At 40.9% G+C, this 20,444-nt stretch overlaps 2 protein-coding genes across 4 annotated transcripts in view; one reads left to right on the top strand and one right to left on the bottom strand.

Annotated features, from left to right (window-relative positions):
- The window catches only part of phyhd1 (phytanoyl-CoA dioxygenase domain containing 1), a 24,385-nt gene extending 13,138 nt beyond the window's left edge, over positions 1–11,247 (top strand). The window contains exons 7-11 of one of the 2 annotated variants that reach the window (XM_061908216.1): positions 4,193–4,214; positions 4,310–4,438; positions 4,534–4,650; positions 8,211–8,337; positions 11,062–11,247. In XM_061908216.1, coding sequence (XP_061764200.1) covers positions 4,193–4,214; positions 4,310–4,438; positions 4,534–4,650; positions 8,211–8,337; positions 11,062–11,110 — 444 coding nt within the window. In that variant the 3' untranslated portion in view covers positions 11,111–11,247. Of the gene's footprint in view, positions 1–4,192; positions 4,215–4,309; positions 4,439–4,530; positions 4,651–8,210; positions 8,338–11,061 lie in introns of both variants that reach the window. The other variant, XM_061908215.1, reaches the window with a different exon arrangement.
- On the bottom strand, positions 11,124–20,444 carry dolk (dolichol kinase). Of its 2 annotated transcripts, XM_061908213.1 has the most exons (3): positions 20,308–20,424; positions 19,312–19,376; positions 11,124–18,248 (listed from the first exon to the last, which is right to left on the bottom strand). In XM_061908213.1, exon 3 carries the CDS (start codon positions 18,193–18,195, stop codon positions 16,621–16,623), a length of 1,575 nt encoding a protein of 524 aa, XP_061764197.1. In that variant the 5' UTR covers positions 18,196–18,248; positions 19,312–19,376; positions 20,308–20,424; the 3' UTR covers positions 11,124–16,620. The 2 variants fall into 2 exon arrangements, with proteins under 2 accessions (XP_061764197.1, XP_061764196.1); XM_061908212.1 differs by lacking the exon at positions 19,312–19,376 and having other exon boundaries at positions 20,308–20,444.

Raw genomic sequence — 20,444 nt, 5'->3', positions numbered from 1 at the left:
CACTGGAGTATAAGTCGCATTTTTGGGGGAAATTTATTTGATAAAATCCAACACCAAGAATAGACATTTGAAAGGCAATTTAAAATAAATAAAGAATAGTGAACAACAAGCTGAATAAGTGTACGTTATATGACGCATAAATAACCAACTGAGAAGGTGCCTGGTATGTTAACGTAACAAATTATGGTAAGAGTCATTCAAATAACTATAACATATAGAACATGCTATACGTTTACCAAACAATCTGTCACTCCTAATCGATAAATCCGATTAAATCTCCTTCCTCGATGTCGCTTCTAAACAACTCTGCCAACTCCAAAGGTATGCGCCGCTTCCTCTTGTTGTTTTCTGCTGCATATTTCACTACGTCCAGCTTGTAATCTGCAGTACATGATTTCCTTTTCGGTGCCATTTTTGTTCAGCCCTTCTCAGTTTTTATAAGTTACCGCCAACGATGAAATGATCCATTTTAACAGCTACAGAAGTAGCATATAGCAGTTAGCATTCCATAACCCACAATGCACTTCTGCCATGACCCTCCCCCGCTGAATTCTTGTTGGTTAACGTGTATGTGACGATTGCTGACATTTTCTTTGTCTCTTCCGCGAATGAGATAAATAATATTATTTGATAATTTACGGTAATATGTTAATCATTTCACACATAAGTCGCTCCGGAGTGTACGTCGCACCCCCGGCCAAACTATGAAAAAAACTGCGACTTATAGTCCGAAAAATACGGTATGTATACGTATATATATATATGTGTGTATATATACTGTAAGTTTATGTATATGTGTATATATATAATTTAAATTTTCCTGAAGGAACTCTCCTGAAGGAATCAATAAAGTACTATCTATCTGTCTATATACATAAATACATATATACTGTATATATATATATATATATATATATATATATATATATATATATGTATATACACATATATATGTGTATACGCATATGTACATATACGTGTATATATATATATAAAGATATATGTATGTGTGTACATATATATATATATATATATATATATATATATATATATATGTATGTGTGTACATATATATGTATTAGTGTTGTCCCGATACCAGTATTTTGGTACCCGTACCGGTACCAAAATTATTTCGATATTTTTCGGTACTTTTCTCAATGAAGGGGACCACAAACAAAATTGCGTTATTGGCTTTATTTTAACAAAACATTTTAGAGTACATTAAACATATGTTTCTTACTGCAATTTAGTCCTTAAAATAAAATGGCGGAAAAACTACACAACTTGTCTTTTAGTAGTAAGTAAACAAACAAAGGCTCCTAGTCTGCTGACATAAGCAGTAACATATTGTGTCATTTATCATTCTATTATTTTGTTAAGGACAAGTGTTAGAAAATTATTAATGTACTTGTTCATTTACTGTTAATATCTGCTTACTTTCTCTTTTAACATGTTTTATCTACACTTCTGTTAAAATTTAATAATCACTTATTCTCTTGTTGTTTGATACTTTACATTAGTTTTGGATGATACCGCAGATTTGGGTATCAATCTGATACCAAGTAGTTACAGGATCATACAACCCCATTTCCATATGAGTTAGGAAATTGCGTTGAGATGTAAATATAAACGGAATTCAATGATTCAGTTGAATGCACTACAAAGACAAGATATTTGATGTTCAAACTCATAAACTTTATTTTTTTTTGCAAATAATAATTAACTTAGAATTTCATGGCTGCAACACGTGCCAAAGTCCATCAGTCCATCCTAGATGAGCTTTGGCCCAGCGAAGCTGGAGGGCGTTTCTGGGTGTTATTAACAAAACGCTTTCGCTTTGCATAGTAAAGTTGAAGTTTAAGTACCAATGATTGTCACACAAACACTAGGTGTGGCGAAATTATTCTCTGCATTTGACCCATCACCCTTGATCACCCCCTAGTAGAGCTTTAACCTGCACTTACAGATGTAGCGACCAACTGTATTTAGTGACAGTGGTTTTCTGAAGTGTTCCTGAGCCCATGTGGTGATATCCTTTAGAGATTGATGTCGGTTTTTTGATACAGTGCCATCTGAGGGATCGAAGGTCACGGTCTTTCAATGTTGGTTTCCGGCCATGCCGCTTACGTGGACTGATTTATCCAGATTCTCTGAACCTTTTGATGAAATTATGGACCGTAGATGTTGAAATCCCTAAATTTCTTGCAATTGCACTTTGAGAAACGTTGTTCTTAAACTGTTTGACTATTTGCTCATGCAGTTGTGGACAAAGGGGTGTACCTCGCCCCATCCTTTCTTGTGAAAGACTGAGTAGTGAATTGAATTATATAGCGCTTTTCTCTAGTGAAACCCAATATCTAAGTTACATTTAAACCAGTGTGGGTGGCACTGGGAGCAGGTGGGTAAAGTGTCTTGCCCAAGGACACAACGGTAGTGACTAGGATGGCGGAAGCGGGAATCGAACCTGCAACCCTTTAAGTTGCTGGCACGGCCACTCTACCAACCGAGCTATGCCGCCCCAACGGCGGGTACTTTTGGGGAAGCTGTTTTTACACCCAATCATGGCACCCCCCTGTTCCCAATTAGCCTGCACACCTGTGGGATGTGCCAAATGAGTGTTTGATGAGCATTCCTCAACTTTATCAGTATTTATTGCCACCTTTCCCAACTTCTTTGTCACGTGTTGCTGGCATCAAATTCTAAAGTTAATGATTATTTGCACAAAAAAAATGTTTATCTGTTTGAACATCAAATATGTTGTCTTTGTAGCATATTCAACTGAATATGAGTTGAAAATGATTTGCAAATCATTGTATTCCGTTTATATTTACATCTAACACAATTTCCCAACTCATATGGAAACGGGGTTTGTACATTGGTCATATTCAAGTCCAGGGACATATTTCCTGACTTTATAAACATAATATACATTTTTTTTAAATGAAAGAAGATGTTGTGATGCCAAAAAATATTGACGTAATCATCGTACTATCGACTAGATACGTGCCTGTACTTGATATTATTACAGTGGATGTCAGGTGTAGATATGGCGTTTGTTTAGATTTTGATGCTACTGTGTGTAGTAAAGCATGTTTAGTAATTCCTCGCCCTGCAGAGATGATACCTTTAAGAAACTTACTTTATTTGTCGCCATGAAAGCGAAGATTAGTAATTTAGAAGTAGATAAAACACTGCCGACGGCGGATGGACGTTAGCCACTACCTAGCTAGCCATGTATTAAAACATCTCTTCCGGTGGGCGTTTCAGTGTTATAACTTCACATTTATCATTGGTGTTTAAGCCAAAATGCGTACATTCTCCCTTTTCTGTCTACTCACTGTGTCTGCTTGTAAGTACGCCGTGATTGTGCGCTAACCACATATGCCGCAAATTTCACTTCAACACACTTTAGATAAAACTTTTAGCAAGTTTTGAGCAAATACATGACTTAAAACATGGTAGGTAAAACATTTAAAAAATGCTCCTGTACCATATCATGACAATAAAATTGCATTTGTTTCCAAATATTGGGTTCGTTTCTTAAGTTAATCGAAATTAACCGGTTATTAATTATGATTACCGGTAATCAAAATTATAAAGTGCGATTAATCTGATTAAAACTTTGAATCATTTGACAGCACTAAAATATGTAATCTTATAAGATTAGTTACATTATCTGATCACTTTAAAATACAAAATACATTTTCTCACCATACCTTTTGACATTTTAATATCGATAAAAAAAACTAATTAGACTCTTTTGATCATGTCTTTTCTCTTTTAAAATTGATGCCAGCAACACGTGACAAAGAAGTTGTGAAATGTAGCAATAAATACTGATAAAGTTGAGAAATTCTCATTAAACACTTATTTGAAACATCCCACGGGTGTGCAGGCTAATTGGGAACAGGTGGGTGCCATGATTTAAATACCAATATTTATTTTGACAATGCATATACATATATATTTTACTTTATTTTACGATATTTTTTATATTATCTGTTGACCATAAACATTTATTTACATACATCATTGTTTTATATTTCATAGTATTAAAAATATTTACTTACTCAATGTATATATTCTTTTTTACAATAGCTTAAAAGACATTTCCATATCGGAACACATCAATCAAAAATATTCATTCTTTATATATATATTAAAGTGTTTTCTTTTTAATTTTCTGATGCAGCAACCTAGGATAGGTGGGGAAGGTAGGACATTTACAAAAAAAAACATTTCATTTTTTTTTTTTTTCATATTGCGGCAAAATATTGTCTTTTTAGAGATGCATGTTTTTTTGTACCAGTAATTGCTCACCAGGACGCCACGTTTTTGTACACGGAGCCCCTGGGTAGGGTGCTAGGCCTGTGGATCGCCCTGGAGGACGCCACTGTGAAGAATGGATGTCTGTGGTTCATCCCAGGGTCCCACAAAAGTAAGTCACAACATTAGGTACCCCTGTAACTCATTTATGTTTAATAAGTTGGTCTGCTAAAGAAATAGTAAATGTGCCGTATGGTTATGAAGCAGGCAACGTGACTCGGCGAATGGTGCGGACCCCCAAGGGCACCTACCCTCTGACAGACTTTGTTGGAAAAGAGCAGGATTACGACGACAACAAGTTTGTCCCAGTCGAAGTCCAAAAAGGTAACTCAGTGTTTCCCCCGGAAAATTTGTTAGTTAAGGTGGTAACTATCCAGGTGGAGGGGACCGGGGAAAGGGGTGGGAGGGTGTAAGGTTTGGTGTAACTCGGCCTGCCGCCATCACGTCTCTACCTCGTCGCCACCACCACAGCCTGGCGGGGCAATAGACTACAGACTGTGGTGAAGTAGGCAGGCTTCGTCGCATGAAGAAGCCTACAACTTTTGGTTGTGTTTTCCGCTCCATTTGCTGAATGGCGATATACGATATATATATCCCGATATTTTTTCCATAAAGTAAAAACAAAACAGTCATAGTTACTTGAGATTCTAAATACTAAATGACTTAGTAATTTACTAAGACAAAATAATGTATTACAAAGTCAAATTAATAACTTAATGTAAGTAAGTGTTTGCAATAAGCGTTTAAAAAAAGTTAAAAGTGGGGCCACGCGCTGACATATGTTCAACTCATCATGCTTAATTTATTACAGGATTTGGGAAGCCTGTAGTTGATTTTTATTATGTAAATGTTATATTTTTATCAACATGTGATAGCAGGGACCCTGCCATTCAAAACTAGGCTGCTACATTACTAATGATTAATGTAACTATAGCTAATAAAATAGTACAATAGCAATAGGAGAGACTATTCGTCCCTGAACACCATGGAGTTCATGTAGGCTTTATGATGCAGTTACATTATTGTATCAACTATCAGAGACAGAAACTCTTCATTTAACATAATGTCCTTTTTTGCTGCTTCAACACAGAAAAAGGTAAAGTGAAATATCTTAGTTATTAACTGTAGATCAATAATGCTTGTGGTTCTCTCAGACAGACAGGGCTTTGCTGTCCGTTTATTGTGGGGCACACACGCACACACACACCGCACAGTGAGCTAACGTTACGCTAAAAGCTAATTAGCATTCACCTCAAGGACTGCGAGCGAGCTGAACTGCCACATATGTTTTTAGAACGTAAACGGGCTCATAGTGGTGTTACTAGTAGTTCACTTAGAAATGTTTATTATAGTTTGGGAGAGTCCGCTGCCTTATGCTCACTCTCTCCTGTCGGCCTGCCTCTGTAGTGAACACTGACTCCATGCGCTCTGAATACGCACTGCTGATTGGCTGTTACATGCGCTCTGAATACGCACTGCTGATTGGCTGTTACTGCTCTCCGTGTAACCAATCAGATGGTTGTGTGGGTGGGACAATGCTGGGTGCTGCAGAGACGTACTGACAGAGGCAGAACTAAGCGGAGCAACTTGTTAAGACTTTATTTTAAGCGGTGGCTCTTTGTTGTTAAGGCGGCCACCTTAACAACAAAGCGCTGCAGGAAACCCTTTGTAAATTATAATTATTTTACTTGATAATGAAGTGAATTAATTAACTCATATTATGTGGGATAGGTTGATTGGCAACACTAAATTAGCCCTAGTGTGTGAATGTGAGTGTGAATGTTGTCTGTCTATCTGTGTTGGCCCTGCGATGAGATGGCGACTTGTCCAGGGTGTACTCCGCCTTCCGCCCGATTGTAGCTGAGAAAGGCACTAGCGCCCCCCGCGACCCCAAAGCAGAATAAGCGGTAGGAAATGGATGGATGGATGGGTGGATATTATGTTCTCCATATGGTGAATATTTATATTCACCGTGGAGAAAGCAAACCACCAAGTTTAATTAAATAGTGGCATTTCAGTTTGAGCACATAAAAAGATAAGGCCCCTAAATTTGATATTCGCAGGTGGATTGGATCACTTCTCGTAGGAAACGATGCTCCAAATAGGACTTCGAAATGCAAAAGTGATAACCATATCCTTAAGAAAATACTACCTGTCTAGCTCAACACCAACATTTGAGTTATGCAGTTTTCCATACACTTACACGCGAACATCTAAGGATGGGACAGGACTTTATTGTCATTGCACAAGTAGAACAAAACTATGTTTTCAGCACAAACCCGTTCAAGATTAGACAAGCAAACAGTGTACAGGGTTACAGAACAGGAACGCTGATGGGTCGCCAAAGGTGTCCCGTAAAAGATGGGAAAAAGGTAAAACGCTGGGGAAGAAGATGAGTAAAATAAATATAATCTAGACTGGGCTCCTAAGGGGGCCCAGTCTGGAGGGGAAAAAAAATTCCATGCCATGCACACATAAACATGTTATATATAATCACGACAACTCGCAACAGAGGGGGGGGGGCGTGTGTATATATGCCCATTGTTTTGGGTGTGTTGATGTAGTGTCTATAGGCCTGGAACCGTCCTGCATGCAAGTAAAAGTTCAACTCCAGGTGTCATTGAGGAGGGAGGGAGGCCAAAAGCGTCGATCATTGAGGTGTCCTCGGGGGATGTTTTCAGAACAGCCTGCTCCTGTTGTTGCAGCGTCAAGGCCATTCGAGGGAGTCAAATCGTAGATTAGGATTTTTGTTTTTCCGCGAGCAGATATTACAATGGCTTGTCTGTTCTATTCATCCATACTGGCTCTCATATTTATTTTTTCCATTTTTAACCAGCTTTTCCATGATGTGAACCATCTTGCGATTGATTTCAGAAATTGCCCCAGTCTGTGATTCCACGGCCCGTTCCAAACCTTCCGTTGCGACTAACAGCCTTAGGGCTCCTTGAGTGGCTGCCATCGTCTTACGAATTTGACGATACACCAGAGCAATGCCCAGCCCAATCAGTAGGTGCCCCGCGATCACGGTTCCAAAAAGCTAGATGTCTTCCACGTCCCCGATGGAAAGGACTGAGAGACACATGATTCTCCATTTATCCCAGGAATCTCTCACGTACCCCGCAGCAATGGTACCATCAGGGCAGCCAGGCTCCCCAGAACCTCCTTTCCTTGTCGAAAAGATTTTGTCAATTGAGTCGAGAGTCCAGCTGATCAATTCCATGTCTGATGTTTAGATTTGGAGGACAGCGCAAAGAAAGAGGCTTCAAGGGGCGGTTTAGCTCGGTTGGTAGAGTGGCCGTGCCAGCAACTTGAGGGTTGCAGGTTCGATACCCGCTTCCGCCATCCTAGTCACTGCTGTTGTGTCCTTGGGCAATACACTTTACCCACCTGCATCCAGTGACACCCACACTGGTTTGAATGTAACTTAGATATTGGGTTTCACTATGAAAAGCGCTTTGAGTCACTAGAGAAAAAGCGCTATATAAATATGATTCACTTCACTTCAAAAAAGTGCAGACAAGACAACACTAAGAGAGCAAGCAGGGAGAAGAAGGGAGCGGAAAAAAATGCGACCGCCCTCAGCAGGTCGGGATGCGCTCTCCTGACTTAGCACACACACCCATAGACAAAAAAGAGGAATATAAAAACTGATGGTTTGACTTCTCTAGTTGAGGAGTCCTTTTTTTTTTTTACCAAGGATACCAGTCCTGTATAATGACGCTCGCTTGTAATAAAGCAACTTTTGGTCCATTAAAGCATCTCCGACGTCTCTTTTGATCCAGCCACACTGCCATGGTATCTTTATGTCCGGATGAGGATGACAAGACCAGAAATACATATCAATATCGCCACTGTTAACTTGCGCCTCTCTTTCTCTCCTGTAGGTGGCGTTGTGCTGATTCACGGCCAAGTGGTGCATCGTAGTGCTGAGAACGTCTCTGAGGACTCCCGGCACGTGTACACTTTCCACGTCATGGAGTCACGTGACACCCAGTGGAGCCCTGAGAACTGGTGAGTAGGCTGCAACTACCATTTGTTGCCACTAAAGGCCGCTGTTTCCACCGCAGTTTTGCTCATTGAGAAAGGAGGTCAAAACATGAAGCTTTGAGTTGTAATTGTGTGAATGCTCCAAAGCATGCACACATATGGTTTTCTACACCACAATTAATTTATTTATTGTTCAACTAAAAATATCGAATTAATCATGTGAATAATCACAAAAAAATTACACATTAATCATGCACATACGTAGATTAAGCAGGCAATTTATTTTGACTGAACTTACCGCAAATTTCCCCTTCAAAACACCTTAGATTAAACTTTCACCAAGTTTTGAGCAAACAAATTATGTGTATTTAGGTAAAACATTTAAAAAATGCTCCTGTATCACATGATGACAATAAAATTGCATTTGTGTCCAAATATTGGGCTTGTTTCTGAAATTAAGCACACTAGTAATAACTTGTTATTAATTATGATTAATCAAAATTATAAAGTGTGATTAATCTGATTAAAAATGCAATCATTTGACAGCACTAAAATATGTATTTTTATAATACTTGTTACATTATCTGTTTTTTTATTCAATATTGATAAAAAACAAATTACTTTTCATCATGTTTCCCCTTTCACCAATATTTATTTTGACAATGCATATACATATATAATTATCTCAATTTTTTTACGTCATATATTGATAATAAATATGTATTTACATAGTTTATTTTTATATATTTCATAGTATTACAAATATTTACGTACACAATATATATATGTTTTTTACAATACCTCATGACATTTCCATATCGGCTGCAACTACCATTTGTTGCCACTAAAGGCCGCTGTTTCCACCGCAGTTTTGCTCATTGAGAAAGGTCAAAAACATGAAGCTTTGAGTTTTGTGTGAATGCTCCAAATCATGCGCACACATGGTTTTCTACACCACAATTAATCTATTTATTATTCAACTAAAAATATCGAATTAACTTGTGAATAATCACAAAAAAAATACACATTAATCATGCACATACGTAGATTAAGCAGGCAATTTATTTTGACTGCACTTGCCGCAAATTTCACTTCAGAACACCTTAGATTAAACTTTTGCCAAGTTTTGAGCAAATAAATGATGTGTATTTAGGTAAAACCTTTAAAAAATGCTCCTGTATCACATCATGACAATAAAATTGCATTTGTGTCCAAATATTGGGTTTGTTTCTGAAAGTAAGCACTCTAGTAATAGCCTGTTATTAATTCTGATTAATCAAAATTATGAAGTGTGATTAATCTGATTAAAAATGCAATCATTTGACAGCACTAAAATATGTACTTTTATAATATTTGTTACATTATCTGTTTTTTTATTCAATGTTGATAAAAAACAAATTACTTTTCATCATGTTTCCCCTTTCACCAATATTTATGTTGACAATGAATATACATATATAATTTTCTTTATTTTTTTACGTTATGTATTGATCATAAAAATTTATTTACATAGTTTATTTTTATATATTTCATAGTATTACAAATATTTACGTACACAATATACATATTTTTTTACAATACCTCATGACATTTCCATATCGGCTGCAACTACCACTTGTTCCCACTAAAGGCCGCTGTTTCCACCTCAGTTTTGCTCATTGAGAAAGGTCAAAAACATGAAGCTTTGAGTTTTAATTGTGTGAATGCTCCAAGGCATGCACACATATGGTTTTCTACACCAAAAGTAATCTATTTATTATTCAACTTCAACTTTTTCTTCTCTAGATTTTGCCGCGCTCTACCTTCCACATTTTTTTAACCCGTATCAAACCGTTTCAACTTCAAACTGTTCAGTCTATTTGGGAATCGCAGGCTTTCCCTTGACAAATTCAGAAAATTCCCAGAATTCCAGATATTCTGGGATATTTTTCCCATTTAAAATTAATTGGCCATTTTTCAAACTTCCACCATTTCCACATTTTTCAACCGATTCAAACCATTCCACCTTCAACACATTCCACCATCCTGGAGATTTAAACTACCTTTTTTCCAAGTTTTGAAAAATTTCCAAGATTTTCCAGAATTCCTGGTTTTCCAAAGCCCTACTTCCACCCTTTTTTTCTGGCGACTACTCTTTCCATATTTTCCAACAAATTTTACCCATTCCACCGTCAAAACATTCCTCTTAATCAGAACAAAAAAAATTAAGTTGTTTTTTTAACTGGAAAAATTCCCTGTTTTCCCGAATTGCGTAATACCATTTCTCAATTCATCTTGCTACTTCAACATTGAAAAATTCTAACACCAACTATTTCAACTCATTTATACCATTCAAGTTTTTTTTTACTATTTTCCACAAAAACTCCCCACATTTTTTGGGAAATTCCCATTGAAATCAATGGGACATTCTTTAAAATTCCACAACTCTCCCATTTTTCATCTGTTTCAAACCATTCCAACTTCAAAATATTCAGCCTGTTTGGTAATTATGTGCTCTACTTCAAGAATTCTAAAAAAAATAAAATTCCAGGATTTCAGTTCAACTTCAGCATTGGAGCATTCACACGCAGTTCCTTCAGAATAGGCCTCATCTAGTTAGTCACATAGTGTTCATGTTATTATATTTTAAATGTTTCCGTTGTTGCATCATGCTGTTTGATTGTACTTTTTGTATTTTAACCATGTTTGTGAGCTCTCTCAGTGCTACCATATAAATGACATGTATTTATGTGCTTATCTTCCCTCTAGGCTGCAGCCTAGTGAAGAGCTTCCTTTCCCGCCTCTTTACACCGAATAAAGGATTTCACGGCAGAGTGACAAGTACTTTTATTATCAAAACGGGATCATTTCATACAAAAAGCTGTACAATGAGTTGAAATAACACTTTGTGCGTGAATTGATTGGACTATAATAAAAAAAGTTTTGCTCTGTCAACCCCACGTCATCACAGCGACATTACGTGACTTCAGGAATAAAACGCATGCTCATGCTGGTAAGTAGTCTCAACAGAAAACATTTTTTATAAAAATGTTGGTACACGGACTAAAGTCCTGTTCACAGGAAAGAGGAATACTCCATTGAAGTGCGTCTTTTCGAGGTCCCATCGAACCAGTGGAGTGAACCTACAAAAATAGAGCCTACTTTTGTTCACATTTGTTCATGCAAGAATACAGTAGAAAGTAGCCTCACTTATACAGAAACTTCAAAAGATGCAGGAACCACTTTTATTTTGACGTATTTTGTAAAAACAAAACAAAAAAAATGCTATAGAAAATCACATTTGTGTTATTCATAGTTTGGACACTCCTGAGTTCAATCCCGGGCTTGGGATCTTTCTGTGTGGAGTTTGCATGTTTTCCCCGGGACTGTGTGGGTTCCCTCTTGGTACTCCGGCTTCCTCCCACCTCTAAAAAGACATGCACCTGGGGATAGGTTGATTGGCAACACTAAATTGGCCCTAGTGTGTGAATGTGAGTGTGAATGTTGTTTATCTGTGTTGGCCTTGTGATGAGGTGGCGACTTATCCAGGGTTTACCCCAATAGCAGCTGAGACAGGCTCCAGCATCCCCCGTGACCCCAAAAAAGGGACAAGCGGTAATGGATGGATGGATGGTTTGGACACCCAATGTGAGTGTGAATGTTGTCTCTGTGTTGGCCCTGTGATGAGGTGGCGACTTGTCCAGGGTTTACCCCGATAGCAGCTGAGATAGGCTCCAGCATCCCTCGTGACCCCAAAAGGGACAAGCGGTAGAAAATGAATGGATGGTTTGGACACCCTGCTCAAAGCAAGTGTTTCTTAACCATTTTGGGGCTGCCAGCGCCCCCTATCGGGCCGACAAAATGTGTTTGTTTCTTAGCTGTAGTCCGTATGGCCCGCAGCTGTAATTGAATTTTCCGCCACTTGTGGCAGTAATGACAATATCAAACATAAGTCTGGAGCTGAAGTCATAGAGAATTAAGCGCAAAACTTATGACTAAAGCGGCGAAGGTGTATTTTTATTTGGACTTAATTTTTATTGACAGAAAATGTGTTTGCAACATTTACACATGTGCCTAGTAGGGTTGGGTATCGTTTGATTTCGAACGATTCCGATTCTTTGTTTCGATTCCGATTCCTAACGATTTTTGATTCAGGGTCAAAAAAACTCTTCCGTCTGTGGCACCGACATCTTCCCCATTGCTGCTACAGTGAACGGAGTACGCTGAGCACATCGCAGAACCTGGCTAGCAGGTTGTAAATTGTCTATGAAAAAATACGCGGGATAATTTGCTAGCTGCCTCAACGTTGCCGCAAAACACATTACTTATTGCATATATATTGTTTTACTCACCGGATTCGGACTGAGGCGCCAGGCTGGGCGAGGAGGACGGTCGGCGCAGCGCGTCGAAGATGAGACACGCATTTATTTGTACTCAATGAACTCAGAGGAGCTTCATAATGTTTGACGTGCACCCTCCTAAGCACGAAACAGTCCTGTCGCACGTGTTACATTCGGCCGATATTTCTTTTTTTTTTTTGTAAAATAAAGCCACACTTTTGACCGCCGACGACCGCTATCCATCTTGACTGACTCGCTCGGCTACATAGGCTCCGCTACATGGGCTCGGCTGTGCTAACGCTTCTGACAGTGGCCGCTTCTTCATTGGTGTTCAACGGCTTCTTCTTCCGGGTCGTCGGACGTTTTTTTTTCCGGTCGGCGGACTGGGTATCGAAACTAGGAATCGGAATTTAAACTTTTGAACGATACCGGGAGAATCGGAAAGTTAATCCCGGTTCCAATCGATTCTCGATACTCGATACCCAACCGTAGTGCCTAGAGGGCGCCAAATTTCGAATTTATTTTACACACATATCCCGCCCATTTAAGGCTTTTTGCACGTAAAGACGTGATAACATATGTACGTCACACATGCACGCACATTAGCTTTAGATGTTGTTAGCTAATAATAGCAACTTGGTTAGCTAGCGTTAGCTGTCATTGAATGTATATTCTATCATAACAACATGGCTGCAAATTATTTGTTGCTTCTCTTGGACTGCTTTTGTATGTGTGCACGCCCTCCCCGCGCGTACTCGTTGGCGAGACCGGGTGAGTGACCGCCGTAAACACCAATCATTTTATTTGGGCTGGTAAAAATTTTTACGGCATTTTTTAACTGTGAAAAATATACAGTACAGGCCAAAAGTTTGTACACACCTACTCATTTCAATGGGTTTTCTTTATTTTCCAAGACTATTTAACTTGTAGGTTGTCACTGAACGCATCAAAACCATGACACCTGTGAAGTGAAAACCATTTCAGGTGACTACAACTTAAAGCTCATCGAGAAAATGCCAAGAGTGTGCAAAGAAGTAATCGGAGCGAAGGGTGGCTATTTTGAAGGAACTAGAATATAAAACATGTTTACAGTTGTTTTACCTTTTTTTGTAAAGTACATAACTCCACATGTGTTCATTCATAGTTTTGATGCCTTTAGTGACAATCTACAATGTGAAATAGTCATGAACATGCATTGAATGAGAAGGTGTCCAAACTTTTGGCCTGTACTGTAGACAATTTCAAATAAATGTGTTGGTGTTCTTGCTTTGAAAGATGTTACTGTGAGAAAGTTGCAAACAGCACCTTTAAGAAAACATTTTTATTTAGACTCATTATTTAGTTAGAACAATTTTTTGGGCACTGCTTATTTGATTTTAAATAATCCTGACCTACGTCTTGATAATAATCTTTAACACACGGTTTCATAAAATTTGACAATGTTTATCCTGTTAAACTGTAAGTAGGTTAGATACAAGTATTAAAGGCCTACTGAAACCCACTACTACCGACCACACAGTCTTGATAGTTTATATATCAATGATGAAATATTAACATTGCAACACATGCCAATACGGCCGGTTTAGTTTACTAAATGACAATTTTAAATTTCCCGCTGAGTTTCTTGTTGAAAACGCTCGTGGAATGATGACGCGTGCACGTGACGTCTCGAGTTGGAGGGGACATATTAGCGCAGCACCACTAGCGGCTAAAAGTCGTCTTTTCATCGTGCAATTACACAGTATTCTGGACATCTGTGTTGCTGAATCTTTTGCAATTTGTTCAATTCATATTGGAGAAGTCACAGTAGAAAGATGGAGGTGGGAAGCTTTAGCCTTTAGCCACACAAACACACGGTGTTTTCTTGTTTAAAATTCCCGGAGGTGAAGCTTTAGATCAGAGCGGTCAAGCAAACATGGATCCCGACCACTTGTCAACCGGCAGGTTTCGGTGAGAAAATTGTGGTGAAAAGTCGCCTCTTACCGGAGATCAGCGGAGCTTATGTCGTGCTGCTGTTGCCGTGACTAGTTCCCTTAGAGACTGGCGTCAAGACACCTGTGGACTAGAGGTGCGCACATAGGCAATTATATAATCCCCATCCGCGTCACCAAAATCGTCATCCACCCGCACCAACATTTTATCGGGACCGTACCCGTCTGCCACCCGCCCGCTGAAATACATCAGAGGTTGGCCACCTTTACCACTCACAGAGCTATTTTAAAACTGTTTCACAGGGTAATGTAGTCAATTGGAGCTGATAACGTTCTCACGACTATTCAGTAGCGTTCGTCCTGATGACAAGAATATGGGCGTGCTGTAAAGCCATTGCCTTTGACACCTTCAACAACATGTGTGGAACAATTGTTAGTCCAGCAACATGTTGTGTGCAGCTTCCGCAATCACACGTGTGAGATTGAAAGGCATACTGGGTGATACGGAGTACACTTTAACACTTACTAATATGCGCCACGCTATGAAGCCACACAATACAAGATTGACAAACACATTTCGGGAGAACATCCTCACGGGGGGGGGGGCTTGTAGGTGGCGGGGTTTGGGGTGTATAAAATAGTCAGGAAGTGTCATGAATACAAAGGATTATGGGTATTTGTTGTGTTGCGTTTATGTTGTGTTACTGTGAGGATGTTCTCCCGAAATGTTTGTCGTTCTTAATTGGTGTCGCTTCAAAGCGTGGCGCATTTACTAAGAGTGTTAAAATTGTTTATATCACAACCATTAGTGTACTCTGTGTCACCCAGTATGGCTTGCAGTCGTGTGCGTGTTGCCGCGGAAGCCACACACAACATGATGCTGGACTGACAAGCAGATTGTGTATGATGTAGAAGGCGACAAAGTCAATGGCTTCATAGCATGCACTCATAAATAATATCTGGGTGACTGCCGGCAGTCATTCAAGATATTAATAGCGTCTCCTATTGACTTCTTCGCTTTATGACACGGGTCTTAAATGGCTCTTTAAATGGCAAAGTATACCGATCTCAGAACCATGTATATCAAATGTCTTCGGATGGTTCAACCGCCACCCGCCCGAATCTAATTAAAATAAAAAATTTTCGTCATGTCAACCGCCCGACCAACGGTTTACCCGCAGACTCCGCGGACGATACCGCAAACTGCGCATCTCTACTGTGGACACACCCCTCCGACTATCAGGTACTATTTAACTCACTAAAACACTAGCAACAAAATACAAAGATAAGGGATTTCACAGAATTATACTAGTAAATGTGTCTAAAAACATCTGAATCGCTCACAATGCTATCCCCTTTTTTTTTTTTTTTTACTTTATTTTATTTTTTTTTCTTGTCCTTCGCTATCAATATCCTCAGCCATGAATCTTTCATCCTCACTCAAATTAATGGGGAAATTGTTGTTTTCTCTGTCCAAATAGCTCTTTATGTTGGAGGCTCCCATTAAAAACAATGTGAGGATGTAACGGAGCCCTCACACGGGTGACGTCATCGTCTGCGACTTCCAGTAAAGGCAAGGCTTTATTGGCGACCAAAAGTTGCGAACTTTATCGTCGATGTACTCTACTAAATCCTTTCAGGAAAAATATGGCAATATCGCGAAACGATCAAGTATGACACATAGAATGGACCTGCTATCCCCGTTTAAAAAAGAAAATCTCATTTCAGTAGGCCTTTAAATATGATTAACAAAAGAGTAAAATTACTAATTCAGTGTTAATATTTAGGTGGGCCCCGGGGCTCTATGCTATAGATAACACTAGAATTGATGACCTTAATACTACTTGAGGCAAAAGTATATGTTCCCATCTGGAAGGTTATTAAATAATGACAATATTAGTTAAGCGGACTTAGTGTTGTTTAAACGGCCATTTTGTAGTTCTGATGGGTGACGTGCTCATTTACATAAATGTGCATGATTCATACATCGTTTAAAACACGTTTTTTTGTGCCGTTTGAAGTCTTTTAAAATTCCAAGCAGACCTTTTGTGTTCCTGTCAGAGCATCAGCAGGATGAGGAGGTAGAGGGGCAGGAGGAGGTTGTCGATCTGGGAGGTGTACGCCTCCAGCATGGCCACCAGTGCGATGGAGCCCACGATCCACAAGTAGGTGGAGTTCAAGTTGATGCTGGTGTCAAAGATGAGAAAAATGACCACGGCGATGATTTGGGCGAACACGGACGTCGCCGTTCCCTCCATCGTCTTCTTGGTGCCGGGCCAGCGGATCTCCCCCATGGTGCTGCCGAACACCGAGGCCACGGTGTCGCCCACACCTACGGCGAGGACGCCGGCGTAGGGCACCAGGCCGCCGGCGCCGGAAAGAATCCCCTTTGGGGCGCAGGCACCCGGGAAGAGCCAGACGGGCAGGGCCATGCCGAGGAGCAGGTAGATGTGGGTCAGGATGAGGGGCCCGGAGTCACGCTCGTCCAGGAACAAGGTGAGCAGCTGGCGCAGTGGTTGACCCAGCGGCTTGATGCGAAAGTAACGCACGTACTCAAGGAAGAGGAAGACGGCCAAGCAGCCCACGGACGCCACGTGCAGCAGATGGCGGTCGTACAGAAGCCCAGGAACAAAAGTGGCCACCACTATGAGATGGAAGTACTTCCGGACCACGGTGGAGGCCTGGTGCTTCTTGGACCCGGACTGGCGCTGGTAGTTCTGGTGCAGCACTACGCAGGTGGCCAGGGCGCACAGCAAGACCCAGTAGCCTATCAAGGCGAGCCGGCGCTCGCTGAGCGTGACAAAGTCCCACAGCCACATGATGGGATGGCGTCCGATGAAGAGCGAGAGCCACGGCATGAGGACGCCCAAGCCCAGCACGGCCGTCATGGTGTGGAAGAACAGCGAGGACACCCAGGTCTCCGACTCCATGAAGCAGAAGAGCAGCGCGAAGAAGACGCCCAGCAGCAGCGAGCCAACCACCAGCACCGGTAGGAGGTACTGGATGGGGTCGCCCTTTGCCTCCGCCAGGCTCAGCAGCGAGCGCTTGATGAGCTGGTTTACCACGAAGCTGATGGCGCCCACTACCAGGAGGGCCTCGCCGGGCGTGAAGCAGCGAGGCAGCAGGTAGAGCACGATCAGGCTGAGGTAGACGAAGATCAGCAGCACCTCCATCACCTCGATGACCTCCGACACCGTCAGCGTCTGCTTGGTGGTGTAGAAGACGGCGCTGGCGGCCAGGCCGGCGACCACGCAGGTGTTGGTGGGCAAAGGTCGTGTGACGCCCAGCGCGATCAGCGACAGGAAGAGCGCCAGCGTCATGCCGCTGACCGTCACCACCATGGAGAAGCGCTCCAAGTGGACACTCCCCGCCTCGGAGCACTTGGTCCTCAGCACCAAACCCAGCAACGGCATCACCATGGAGGCCGGGACGATGCCGCTGTTGGCCGAAGGGCGGAACTGGAAGACGGCGCTCCCTGACTTGAGCAGACGGTCCCATTTGTGCTGGACGTAGAAGGCCTGGATGGCGAGGGCGACGGCGCACCACGAGTGCTGGTTCCACACCACCACGTGGACGCACAGTACCACCGCCGACACCACGGCCGACTCCACCAGCACCGCCTCGATCTGCATGGTGGCTGCGGGGCGGTACTTTGGTCAGTTCCTCACTCGGGTCATTATTCTTGCTGGTAAAGAGAGTAAAGTCGATGTTAGCAACGGCTGATATTATCGGCCGATAAATGCTTTAAAATATAATATCAGAAATTATTAGTATCGGTTTCAAAAAGTTAAATTTATGACTTTTTAAAACGCCGCTGTGTACACAGACGTAGGTAGAAGTACAGAGCACCAATAATTTGCGTGTCGCTCCAATCACATATCTATAGCTTTACCCACACACAAGTGAATGCAAGGCATACTTGGTCAACTGTCATAAAGGTCACACTGAGGGTGGCCCTATAAACAACTTTAGAACTGTTACAAGTATGCGTCAAACTGTGAACCCACACCAAAAAAGAATGACAAACACATTTTGGGAGAACATCCGCACCGTAACACAACATAAACACAACAGAACGAATACCCAAAATCCCTTGCAGCACTAACTCTGTCCCAAATTCCAAGCTGCTGTTTTGAGGCATGTTAAAAAAAAAATATGCACTTTGTGACTTCAATAATATGGCAGTGCCATGTTGGCATTTTTTCCCATAACTTGAGTTGATTTATTTTGGAAAAAGATGTTACATTGTTTAAAGGCCAACTGAAATGAGATTTTATTCAAACGGTGATAGCAGGTCCATTCTATGTGTCATACTTGATCATTTCGCGATATTGCCATATTTTTGCTGAAAGGATTTAGTAGAGAACATTGACAATGAAGTTTGCAACTTTTGGTCGCTAACAGAAAAGCCCTGCCTTTACCGGAAGTCGCAGACGATGACGTATCCCGTTGATGGCTCCTCACATCCTCACATTGTTTTTTAATTGGAGCCTCCAACAAAAAAGTGCTATTCGGACCGAGAAAACGACAATTTCCCCATTAATTTGAGCGAGGATGAAAGATTTGTGTTTGAGGATATTGATAGCGACAGACTAGAAAAAAAAGAAAAAAAACAAGTTAAAAAAGAAAAAAAAACGCGATTTCATTGGGACGGATTCAGATGTTTTTAGACACATTTACTAGGATAATTCTGGGAAATCCCTTATCTTTCTATTGTGTTGCTAGTGTTTTAGTGAGTTTAATATTACCTGATAGTCCAAAGGGTGTATCCATGGATGTGCTGACGCCAGTGTCTGAGGGCAGTCGACGGCAGCTGTACGGACGGCACAAGCTCAGCTGATCTCCGTTAAGTGGCGACTTTTTACCACAATTTTCTCACCGAAAACTGCTGGTTGACAAGTGGTCAAGATCCATGTTCGCTTGACCGCTCTGATCCATAGTAAAGTTTCACCTCCAGGAATTTTAAACAATCACCGTGTGTTTTTGTGGCTAAAGGCTAAAGCTTCCCAACTCCATCTTTCTACTTTAACTTCTCCAATATTAATTGAACAAATTGCAAAAGATTCAGCAACACAGATGTCCAAAATACTGTGTAATTATGCAGTTAAAGCAGACGATTTTTACCTGTGTGTGTGCACAACGCTCATATTTCCTAACAGTCCGTGACGTCACGCTTACACGTCAGCATTCTGCGACGTTTTCAACAGGACACTTCGCGGGAAATTTAAAATTGCAATTTATTAAACTAAAAAGGCCGTATTGGCATGTGTTGCAATGTTAATATTTCATCATTGATATATAAACTATCAGACTGCGTGGTCGGTGGTAGTGGGTTTCAGTAGGCCTTTAATGCATCCAGTGGGGCATCACAACAAAATTAGGCATAATAATGTGTTCATTCATTGACTGTATATTTCGGCATCGGTAATTAAGAGTTGGACAATATCAGATATCGGCAAAAAAAGCTATTATCGGACATATCTACTGATTATGACATCCTGTCTCATGACTCACATTTGCCCTACAGGACATCAGCAGCATGAATGCTCTTTGCACATCAACCTTTTGTTCCCCCCATGGCTGGGACGTGCATTTTTAATAACAAATATCGGTAAAGATGCCTATTTGTCGCGATATGTATCGCATTCATGAGTCATCATTTTACAGACAGGCCAACACATTAGCTTAAATGCGACATTACCGATTTTATTGTCCAACGGTGGATACAAGGAGACATTACATACCGCGTTGGTGGAGGAAGCCGCGCTGTGAGGTGAATTATTAAAACTATCCCGATGTTTCTTCTTTGTGAGAAGCTCTCACAGCCAACAGTGGACGGCCATGTTTGACAGCCGTGTCACGTGGTACGTCCCCGACAGTA

Source organism: Nerophis ophidion, linkage group LG08, assembly GCF_033978795.1.
Source record: "Nerophis ophidion isolate RoL-2023_Sa linkage group LG08, RoL_Noph_v1.0, whole genome shotgun sequence".
NCBI lineage: Eukaryota > Metazoa > Chordata > Actinopteri > Syngnathiformes > Syngnathidae > Nerophis > Nerophis ophidion.
The sequence above is the reverse complement of the archived record's forward strand: the minus strand, read 5'-3'. Positions and strand labels throughout refer to the sequence as shown.